The 10,989-nt window shown below is 36.6% G+C and overlaps 3 protein-coding genes across 5 annotated transcripts; 1 reads left to right on the forward strand and 2 right to left on the reverse strand.

The window, feature by feature from the left end:
* Nucleotides 1-786: 786 nt before the first annotated feature.
* Nucleotides 787-1,769, reverse strand: LOC120261920 (universal stress protein PHOS34-like). The gene is made up of 4 exons (XM_039269940.1): nt 1,534-1,769; nt 1,314-1,423; nt 1,082-1,200; nt 787-985 (listed from the first exon to the last, which is right to left on the reverse strand). The coding sequence occupies exons 1-4, from the start codon at nt 1,715-1,717 to the stop codon at nt 901-903; spliced, it is 498 nt and encodes a 165-aa protein (XP_039125874.1). The 5' UTR covers nt 1,718-1,769; the 3' UTR covers nt 787-900.
* An 892-nt stretch (nt 1,770-2,661) lies between these two features.
* Nucleotides 2,662-4,257, forward strand: LOC120260913 (chaperone protein dnaJ C76, chloroplastic-like). Of its 3 annotated transcripts, none has more exons than XM_039268498.1 (6): nt 2,662-2,851; nt 2,926-3,100; nt 3,200-3,395; nt 3,488-3,594; nt 3,676-3,892; nt 3,978-4,257. In XM_039268498.1, the coding sequence occupies exons 1-6, from the start codon at nt 2,739-2,741 to the stop codon at nt 4,109-4,111; spliced, it is 942 nt and encodes a 313-aa protein (XP_039124432.1). In that variant the 5' UTR covers nt 2,662-2,738; the 3' UTR covers nt 4,112-4,257. The 3 variants fall into 3 exon arrangements, with proteins under 3 accessions (XP_039124432.1, XP_039124433.1, XP_039124434.1); XM_039268499.1 differs by having other exon boundaries at nt 3,981-4,257; XM_039268500.1 differs by having other exon boundaries at nt 2,932-3,100.
* Nucleotides 4,258-4,750: 493 nt separating this feature from the next.
* Nucleotides 4,751-10,989, reverse strand: LOC120260914 (phosphatidylinositol transfer protein CSR1). Its single transcript, XM_039268501.1, is given in 7 exon segments — nt 4,751-4,984; nt 5,206-5,328; nt 6,214-6,366; nt 6,639-6,683; nt 6,685-6,786; nt 7,432-7,584; nt 10,777-10,989. Coding segments are annotated over 7 exon segments (786 nt in total). The 5' UTR covers nt 10,909-10,989; the 3' UTR covers nt 4,751-4,906.

Genomic DNA, 10,989 nt, shown 5'->3' on the forward strand with positions numbered 1-10,989 from the left:
AATTCTCCAAACGCATCTGGGCATTCTTTACTCAATCCTTAGATTCATCTTCTCTCCCACAAACCATCCCGCTCTTATGGACCTCCTGGATTCTGTCCCTTGCACCTCGACTCCGACCACTCTGGGACCTCATTTCTCGTGCAATTTTATGGAATATTTGGCTTGAAAGGAACTCTCGTATCTTTCAACAGACTGTTTTACCACAATTAAACATAATTTTTAAAATTGCTAATATGCTTCTTTCATGGTTCCCAACAGCTGCGGATAGACATCAACAAACACTCAATGAAGCATCACAGAAAATCAAGCGCTCCCTTGACTTCCTCAGCGCAAGCGCATCAAATCCTCCTTGCAAACTCGATCACGACACCCCATAGGAGTTGCTGCACCACCAGATCTTCTGGCCAGGCCTGAAAATGCCAGACGGTGTCTTCCGCCTGAACATGCTTTTACCTCCTTTTATTTTCATTTCTCTGTTTTATTGTACTTTTCTCCTTCACTGTGAGAAATTTTTATCCTGATCTTTTTTTTCTTTCTCGATAAATCGATGGTTTATCCACTTTTCATCAAAAAGTAAGTGACAAAAAGATTTGTCAAGGAATCGGATTCCATCTCAAATTTTGAGATGAGTTTCATGCATTCACATTAATTCTTCTCTTAAATATGCTTTCAGGATGGCGAAATCGCTATGCATTTGGGTTTGCTTCACAGTTCACATCTGCCATAAAAATTAATTGAGTTATTTTCTTCAAAAATGATTATTTTCTGGCTGGTTGCTAGTTTAGATGGAATAGACAGACATACTACTTTATTTGTTTATTCATTTAAATAGATGGATGCTTTTGAGTTAAGAGATACATCCTACATACACAAACAACATACATCTTTGAAATTTAACTATCAATTAGAAGGTGAGCTCTTAACAACAGTCACAGGACACATAGCATGATGGACCACATAGCTGCTCACACTCCCCAGTAAAGCCCTGCAAACCAGATTAATAACCATCATCTCTCATTCATGCTTAATAATACAAATATTATTAACTATAATTAACTCATACTGTGAGTCAGTAAGTCACCTCTTAACTTTGCCAAGACCCCTGCTCCCAATCACCAGACACTGAAGTGGAACTTTCTCACCAGCTTCACATATCTTCACCCCAGCATCACCCCAGTATATCTTAACCACTACTTCAATCTACAAACATTTATATAAGAATCACATGATAATTTTAATCTTAACATGAATACTAATCCTCTATGTATATATATATATATATATATATATATATATATATATGATTCCATTACCCCCTTCTGCTTTGCTAGTTGATGGAGGATGTTTATGGTGGCAGAGTCAGGCTTAACACCATATCTCTTTGTTATGCCAGGGTCATCAAACTCATTCAAAGGAATGAAGGCTAATCAACAACATAAAAAGAGTTTTGTATTGTAAAAAGCCAGTAACTAAAGAAGAGAAACAATAAGATTTGATGCAAAGTAATTAATTAAGGAAGTGCTAATTAATTACGAGAGCCAGTGGACTCCCAGAGATGCACAGCCCCCTGTTCCTTCTGGAAACAGACTTCACTGTGGATGATAACAAGCTTGTCTCCAGCCCTGAGAAGATGGTCTGATGCCCACATAAGGGCTGCTTGGCTGCCCTCTGAGAAGTCCACAGCCACCCCTACATTCCTCTCGGTACTCAACGCCATTAGGACACTCTCAGTGTGTACTTGTCTTTTGTGTTTTTGTTCTATGTTAATATGTATGCATATATATATATATATATATATATATATAGAAGATTGAATGGGTATCCAAGTGAGGTTTATTCTCATGACTTTGTTGCTTTGATTCTTGTAATTTATTGGTTCTTGAATTGAAAAGATGAGATACCATTTATTTACTTTATTCATCTCTATCTTGTTGTTGTTGTTCTTCTTCTTCTTCCAATCTATTTTGTTGTAGGAAGAGATATTGACATATGTATAAGAAAATAAGTTTGCAAAGCTCAAGGGAATGTGATTCATTTTTTATTCACTTTGGATGAATTTTCATGATGATGGTGATGTGCATTAGCTGAGTTTCTTAGATCATAATTGCAATTCTATAATCAAATGGGACGTATGAACGGCCAAAATGATCATCAAAGCCCTCCTTTATTCTTTTCATTTCCTTTGTTATTCTATCAATCAAATCAAGTGGGAGAACAATATTTAAATTATCTTTTAAAGTGAATTCTTAGTATTTTATTTGAGAACACTTTTATAATATTTTAATAATTTAATTGAGGAAATTCATTTCCTTATCAATTTTCTCCCTATTATATTTGCCGTTCTATTTGTTGGCTTTCGTTTCCACCCAGTAGTCTCTTCGTACTTCTGTTATGTTTTAATAAATTCAAGATTTTTTTTATTTTTTGTGCACTAAGTGACAAGTATCCCCTTTAAAGTTAAGAGTCAGAAATATACAATAATATAAAGTGCACGCCATAAGCTTAACAATATGTAGGTTTTAATCCCATGTCTTTATGCAAGAAACCTAATGCCGTTGATAATTCAAGATTTATCTTTTTTTAAAAAAAAAAAATAATTATTTTATCAGTGGTCTATTTAGTTAGTATAGAGGAAAAAAATCTTGGCCAACTACTGTGGCCGGCAAAATATCTTCAGGTCATCCCTGAGAAATCTTCTACTTCTCCCACTGCAAACCATAACAAAGTAATACAAAATCATGGAATTCCTGACAAACAGTTGCAGTATAACCACTTATATGCATCCCTTTATAATAACAAGAGTTCCAGAAATACATCACCCGCTCCGATTGACAAGCAAAACAAAAACACTGTGAGTCTCACCTGAATTTCCTTTATTAACAACATGTGAGTTACTTCAATACTTATTTGATTTACTGGTGCAAGCTCAAGCCAAACATCTAGAGGAAGTATAAGATGCAATGGGATGAGAGAACAAAAAGCAGGACCCATGGATTATTATGAATTGCTTGGAGTTTCATTAGATTCTACTGCACAGGAGATCAAGGAGGCTTACAGAAAATTGCAAAAGAAACACCACCCTGATATTGCTGGCCAAAAAGTTGTTCATTCTCATTCTTACATCTAAAAAGCACTCTTTTTATTTTTTGTTAATTCAGTAAAATAGTTTGGTTATTGTTATTATTATTGAATTTTTTAGGGTCATGAATACACTCTTCTGCTTAATGAGGCTTACCATGTGTTGATAAGAGAAGAGCAGCAGGGAAGAAGATGTATGGTTTCAAATAACAAGAGGAGAGGTGGCTTTGCAAGTGATTTCTCTGGTTCAGGTTATAGTTCATGGAATGGTCCATTGAGGTCACAAGCTCTCTTTGTAGATGAAAATAAATGCATAGGTGAATCTCAAGATGAACCAAAAAGAACAGTTAAAGTATAAGAAAGAAAGAAAGGACTTTTTGATGGAGTATGGGTTGTATTTGGGTTGCAGGTTGCCGGGAATGCGTGCATTGTGCCAACAAGACATTTGTGATGGATGAGACTGGAGGTTCTGCAAGAGTTAAAGTTCAATTTGGAGATGATGATAAAAATATTAAGGTATTACATGATAGATAAGCAAAATATAGAACCATGCTTGTATGATTTAGTAAGGTTGAAGGAGGTATTGTTGGATGGCAGGTATCAGTTGATGCATGTCCAGTGAACTGCATCCATTGGGTGGACAGTGGAGAGCTGCCATTGCTGGAGTTTTTAATCAGGCCACAGCCAAAGGAGTCTTATGGTGTTTATGGAGGTGGGTGGGAGAGGCCTGGAGATGTTTTCAGTGCTGCCAAACGACTCAAAAAGCATTTGGAAAGAGAGGAAAACCAGTGCACCCATGGACATTCATACTATGGTAACACAAATTTGTTCTGTATGGCCTGGCTAACAAGTCAGCTTGATCTACTTAAAAAATTATGATATTTTTTTTTATTTGGCAGAAGAAGGTGATGATGCTGCAGAAGAGGAGACACCAGCTCAAGTCAAAGCAAGACAAGAGGCTAGCATGAAGTTAAGGTTGGAAAAATACTTTGGAATATGGGGTTGGTTGGGAGAAGTTTTTATCTCAAAGTGAAGTAGAGAGAAAGTTATATGTTTCTTTATATTAAAAAAAAAAAAAATGTTTAGAAGAAACTAAACTCTTTTTTAAAAGGTTAAATTCATCAATGCTCATATTAAAGCAAACGAACACGATGAAGCATAGTGATTGTTTTAGTTGCAGCAACTAATTCTCAGTTATTACTTTATGTTAGCATATCTATCTATGTATTATTTGTTAACCAAGGGCCAAGGCTAAGTCATACAGGAAAGGCCGGTGGCAGGCGTCAAAAAATGATGTATTTCTGTAATTTCATGTGAAATTTCTGAGGCCTATTTCATGTTCTGCTCCAGTTTAAAGCTGAGAACTTTGGCTGATGTTTTTCAGCAGAAAATCACATCAATTTCAGAGGCTTGTAAGTAATTTCAGACAGAATCCAGATAACTTTCAGCTCCTCATGAGTTAGGTTAGCCTTGAGGTTTTCTACTCTGCTTGTTTAATCTGAGCTTTCTTTTTTCTTTGCTCGCCCAAAGAGATCTTACTCTCTGTATTTAGTTTTCTTTGTTTGGTCTTGATTCATGTGTGAAACGGACACAAGCGGGGTATGGGCTTTGATATTGCAGGGTTTGGGTCAGATTACAAAGCCGAGCTATATCTGCTATGGATCAGTAGAACTTATATGATATGATAATGCATCTTTTGTATATTCGTGGTTGCTGCTGCAATAAATTTCCATAACAGAAACAGTTATACAAGAATTTTGCAGGAGCATATCTGTATGAATGGCCAAAATAAGGTAGTTGAGATTTCTTTGTAAAGAAATAGGTTCAGTTAACCTTTGAAGGCATCAGGAACAGTGTCTTCTGTGAAAAATTCCTCCCTCACTGTCTTTGCATCACAAAACCTCACCTAAAACAACAGGACAAACCAACATCTTTGAGTAAAACGACTTGCGGCACAGATACTGCCAATTATTTCTACTAGCAAGGCAAACCTAATGAATAACCACAAGAAACCATGTAAACCAATCCAACACAAGGATTTCTAGGAATTAATGCCATTTATAAAAATAGTTATCCAAGCAAACCAGGAAAAGAGAGATCCAACATTTAACATTAACTTTCTCTTACCAGGGAGGCATATGATTTCAACAATGGCCTAACAAGCTGCCAGAGTGGCTGAAACACAAATGGAGCATCCACAAAAAGAACTTGTCCAAGCCGCTTTGGGTAGTAATAGTAGAACACATCAATCTGAAAAAAATGAAACAGAAATTTCAAATATATTACTTATGGTTGATACACGAAAAAAGGGGCTGAGCATTAGAAAGATAGTCTGATTCCTTATTTAATCACCTAGTCATGCCAGTGCTAATAAGGACTGCCATTGCAAGTCCCATCTGCCAAGGATGACAATAGATGAAAGGTCAATGATTCAAATCCTATCTATGAGTGAATTGGGTCACTGTAAAATGATAACCATCCTGGTTTTGCCAAAGGGGGTATATAATTTTTTTTATTTTCGAGAGTATCCCTATTGGGTCAAAGGATGCTATAATCAACAGAAATTTCTACAACGTGCATTCAGAAGATCATCTATACATATGATGCAAGGACAATCAAAGTTAGCTATTCGTTTAAGGATCAGAGCACAAAATATGACATCATGAAAAATAAGTCACTGAACATAGATGGTATTCTTTTTGTTTTTTTATAATTCTTACAAAGAAAAGAGTAACTGGCAAGCAAAATAAGTTTGTCATTGTAGGAAGAGTCAATTGAAACTAAGCCTTAATTTCTCCTCTTCTAAGTGCCTTTCAGAAACATACCATATTGCAGGGGAAGAAAAAAAAAACAGAGGTATACCATCATATCCAAATCTTTAATGATATATGATGGAATAACTTATAGGTTCAACTACTTTTTCCACAGTAAAAGATACTCCTTTACCGTGGAACAGAACCATAAATAAGTGCATGTTCATCCTTCGGAGACTAGACAAATCAGAAATTAAAATATCATAAAGACTAAGGAGTGAATGGTAATCAAATACAAGTTAACGGGCAGAAATACAGTAAAAACCAAGCGCAATCGATAGAAAAAAGCAAATACACTAGAGCAAAGAACTGTAGATATTACCAGGAACTTTAAAAAAAAGAAGTCGCTGTTGTCTGTACTAAACCCTCTTAAATCAAATATTCCAAGAATATCTTCAGTTCCAGGAGAACATTTGCTCAATGCTTTCTCAATCAAGTAAACACAAAGCCGCTCATTCTCATTGGCATCCTGCTTCTGTGGTCAAAGACTTACTTTCACACCATTAAACACTGGCCCATAAAAAAACTAACCAGATAATTTAGAAGACAAAGGGTTGCAAGTTATAAATGCATTCAAGACTTCTAGCTGCCAGCTCTAAAATGAACACTTGGCATATCAATTGGGCATATCAGCCTTTGAATGCTTTTGACCACTTCTTTGCCAAATATAACCAACCAAATTAAAATAATGCCATTTATACCAAAATGATCAGTTAAAATGCACACAAAATTGCACATGGCACATACCTCTGGAAAATGCTTAGATGCCACAACAACAAGCACAGGTCTGCCATTTGACATCCAGAAAGTCATGAACATAAGCTTTCCTGGTATTATATAAGCTCTTCACAGAGTCTTCTGACAGCATTGACACACCAAAGTCCTCACGCCATTTCTAATCTAGATGTTTATGAAAACAAAAATAGATATTGGTTAAGATGATTCATTTTCTGTAAATAGAATCAATAGAAAAACAACTGCGTGTAAAATGAAATACTTCAATTCAGATCATCTGCATCTGCGGCATACTAAAAGATCAATCTTAACTCTGACTCTAGATCCACAACAAACAATTTGAAACTTTCCTAACCTTTGAACTTACTATCTAATATAAAAAGATCCTGTCAAATGAGTTTCTCAGTCAGACCAAGGTATAAAACCACATTTACATGCATGTGGATGAAACGGCATTTAATTGTTAGAGCTTGACACAAGCACAGATAAAGGTCTGCATGAATCTCAGAATAATGCATTTCTGGCATTTCAGTTCCTCAACCTCATAGCAATTTTTTGAATGTGAAATTACAGACTAAAGAGTAATGAGTAATCAGATCTCATCAACAAAAATTGATGAAAGCTCATTTTCTCCCCTTGCGAACTAACAATCATTTCCAATAAATTTGCCAATCAATTTTCATTTTCTCCATAAATATTTAAAACGACAAGAACTTGAAAGCACTGTAAAGCATGTGAAATCGACTTTCTTCAGAACAGAAGGATTAAATTAAAGAGGAAAATAAATAAATAAATTTTCGGATACAATAGCTTTAGTTAATTTTGCAACAGCCTCCTCAACAGAAAATTTTCTGTCTTTCAAAAACCAAAGGATCATATCTTCATCATCTCTTCCATTTTTGCCTATGGGCAGGCTCAGATGCTCCCTCTCAAGTATTCTTTTGACTTCTGATATGAGCTGCACGCTCAAAATAATGAAACAAAATAACATATAATTTTTAGATTTATGCACTCCCATTAAAGCAAGTTGAGTATGTAAAATAAACTGATAAAATCGTTCTAAACAACACATCTAGTCCTAAAATGCAAGGAGAACAATGTAAAATTACGCTCATTAAATTTCCTCTTGGAGGATCAATGTCTTCTTCAAAAATTAAAAAAGAATGCAATGCTTTTACCAAAGTACCTTAGAAGAATAGTCTAAGAAAGAGGAAAAGTGAAACCCACGTAATCAATGTCAGCATAATGAGTGCTTTAAATCTGGTACATAACCAGCTAGCATCAGTCCATGAGTTAAATTGCTTAATAGGAGATATATATCCATAGCAGCAGGATGGGAAGTGTCTCCTGCAGTAAACTCATGAAGGATGCCTTTCAATTCAATAAAACTACAACCAGGGGTCTTTGCTATACCCCTTTCCTTCATGATCTTCCACATGTCTCTAGCACTTTCACATTGACCTATACAACCATATATGTTTGACAGGAGAACATATGAGCTACTATCATGTGGCACGAGCTCAGTAAGGTGCCTTGCAGCACATTCAGCAATTTCAATGTTACCATGGTTTTTAGCAGCACCAAGAAGAGCCCTCCAAACTACATCATTTGCTCTCATGGGCATATTGCGCACTAGACTAAAAGCTTCTTCTAAATGCCCTGAACGGCCTAGGAGATCAACCATACAGCCATAGTGCTGTATTTTTGGAGTTATCCTATATTTGAGTCTCATAACCTCAAAATACTGATGACCTGCATGTAGTAAGCCTGCATGACTGCATGCACTAAGAACAGAAATAAAAGTTATATCATCAGGTTGCACGGGTGACTCTTCCATAACATCAAATAGAGACACTGCAATACTTCCATATCCATGTATTGCAAATCCAGATAAGATTGCATTCCAGTGGTCTATGCTTTTACTAGTAATGCTATTGAAGATCCCCTTTGCCATATGAACATACCCGCATTTGGAATACATGTCTATTAGTGCAGCACCAACAATTCCATCTAGAGGAAACTGATTCCTGTCAATATATGCATGAACACTTCTGCCCTGGACCAGAAAACCCAAATCAGCAGTAGCAGAAAGGACAGTAGCTAAAGTCAGGGAATTAGGTTTTTGACCATCTAAGTGCATCTTGGTAAACATTTGAATTGCTTCCATGGCATGCCCATTTTGTCTATAGCCAGTGATTATTGCATTCCAAGAGACCAAATCCTTAATGGGCATAATGTCAAACAATTCTTGGGCAACATTCATTTTTCCAAGTTTCGCATGCCCATCGATTATAGTGTTCCAAGAGAAAATATCCTGAGTGGGCATCTCATTGAAAATCTTACAAGCTAACTCTATTTCTCCATTTTTTGTTAAGGCATCAAGAATAACATTCCAGGAATTCAAGTTCCTGTACGGCATTAATTCAAACAGCTTACGTGATGCTGCAAGATTGCCATGTTTTGCATAACCATTAATTAAAGAATTCCAAGTAACGATATTCTTACATGGAATTTTTTCGAACCAATTATGAGCAATTTCAATTTTCCCACACTCCACAAAACCATTAAGCATAATACTCCAGGTAAAAACATCTTTATTCGGTGCTTCAGCAAACAAAGTCCTCGCATCTTCCATTCTTCCACATTTAGCATAGCCATCAATCATCGAGTTCCACGAAACTGCATCCCTCTCAGGCATCTCATCAAACAATTGTCGCGCAACATCAATCAGCCCACGTTTTCCTAACCCATCAATCATCACATTCCAAGAGAATAAATCACGTTCAGGCATCGAATCAAACAACTTAAATGCCGCACTAACATCACCTTGTTTAACATACCCGTCAATCATTGAATTCCAGGAAATCAAGCTTTTGTTTGGCATTGTATCAAATGATATACGCGCTGCATTAATTTGCCCACACTTTGCATACATAAAAATCAAAGAATCTTGCACGAACAAATCCATGCTCTTCGGACTTTTCATGACTCGACAATGGATTTTCTCCCCTTCCTTTAGTGCACGAGCATTTGCACAAGCTTTAAGAACAAAGGGGAAGGAAAATTTGTCAGGGATTACAAAACTGAAGAGCATCTGATAGAATAATTGTATCGCTTTCCATTGGTCATTACGCTGTTCATAACCTCTAAGAACCATATTCCATAAAAAAGGTTGAGTATAATCAACCTGTTTCAATAATAAAACAGCATATTGAAGCATTTCTATCCTTCCAGTTGAACACCATGATACAACTTCCCTCGTGACCAAAGAATCCTTGAATAGTCCTAAGACGATCATTGGCGCAAGTAAGTGCCTCAACTCTTTCTCGCCCCGACATTTGTGTAACAAAGGAATTAACTTTGAGAATGAATTTTGTGCCATGGTTTCGCACAATGCAATGCAATTGGGGTATCGATATTCAGTTCCTCCTGAATGGTTCCCACCTAGGTTGATTTTTTTCATTATATATTCCTGAAATGATCCTATAGTGCAAATAGGTTTTGTTAATAGACGATTACAGAAGGGTCAGACAAAATATCAATATACTAGGTCGGTTATATATATATATCTATAGAGAGACACACACACACATTATATTCATTTGACAAGATCATATCACTACAAATAACTAATATCAGAGTACCTGGTAGATAAGGACCCTAGATTAAAAAGTAAAAAGCCATCAAATAAAGAGCAACAACCACCATTGCCATCTAGTCAGGAGGAGACCATCAAACCCAGGGAAATAACATGCATTCTATGAGATCGTACATCACTTTAACCCACTAAAATCAGCTAATCATCAAGTCATTCCATCAAGACAAGACACTTACTAGGGAAAACCCCAAATTTGAAGCATGAGTTAAAACAAAACAACAGATAGCCAAGGTAGCAAAGCAAACCCTACCTTTAAAATACAAATAGATAGCAAGTTCGTAAGAACATCTCGAAAACCTGGGAACCTAAAAGGACAACTCCGAGCATACAATGATCACGAAGCAAGCAATCCCATCAGCAAGCATCAAAAGATAAAGAAAATAGACATAAAATGGAGATGAAACAAGATATACCACAAGAACCCTAAAAACAGAGCTTAGGTACAATCGGTGATTTGAATTAGATCAAGAAGCTGGGCAGACGCATGCACACCTTGCTTGTATCGATGGAGGATGGGGTGATCTGGTTCTGCGAGGAGGCTGCGAAGGTCCGATGGGGCAGTCGGCGACAGCAAGCGGGCCGCGAGAAGGACAACCGAATGGGAGGGCGGAAGCTTAGCGCCATTTCTTGGGAGCGCGGGGAGAATGAGGCCAAGAACAAAGAAGCATGTAGAGTGGATAAACCATGAGACAACGGTGAACCATG

The sequence above is a fragment of the Dioscorea cayenensis genome, chromosome 5, assembly GCF_009730915.1.
Source record: "Dioscorea cayenensis subsp. rotundata cultivar TDr96_F1 chromosome 5, TDr96_F1_v2_PseudoChromosome.rev07_lg8_w22 25.fasta, whole genome shotgun sequence".
In the NCBI taxonomy this organism is placed as follows: domain Eukaryota; kingdom Viridiplantae; phylum Streptophyta; class Magnoliopsida; order Dioscoreales; family Dioscoreaceae; genus Dioscorea; species Dioscorea cayenensis.

Coding starts and splice junctions, on each gene's coding strand:
- LOC120261920 (XM_039269940.1), bottom strand. CDS start 1,717: ATGGCGTTGAGTACCGAGAGGAATGTAGGGGTGGCTGTGGACTTCTCA. Junction 1,424..1,533: donor CTGGGAGTCCACTGGCTCTC/GTAATTAATTAG, acceptor GTTGTTGATTAG/CCTTCATTCCTTTGAATGAG. Junction 986..1,081: donor GGTCTTGGCAAAGTTAAGAG/GTGACTTACTGA, acceptor TCTGGTTTGCAG/GGCTTTACTGGGGAGTGTGA.
- LOC120260913 (XM_039268498.1), top strand. CDS start 2,739: ATGGAATTCCTGACAAACAGTTGCAGTATAACCACTTATATGCATCCC. Junction 2,852..2,925: donor ACAAGCAAAACAAAAACACT/GTGAGTCTCACC, acceptor TACTGGTGCAAG/CTCAAGCCAAACATCTAGAG. Junction 3,396..3,487: donor AGATGAAAATAAATGCATAG/GTGAATCTCAAG, acceptor TTTGGGTTGCAG/GTTGCCGGGAATGCGTGCAT.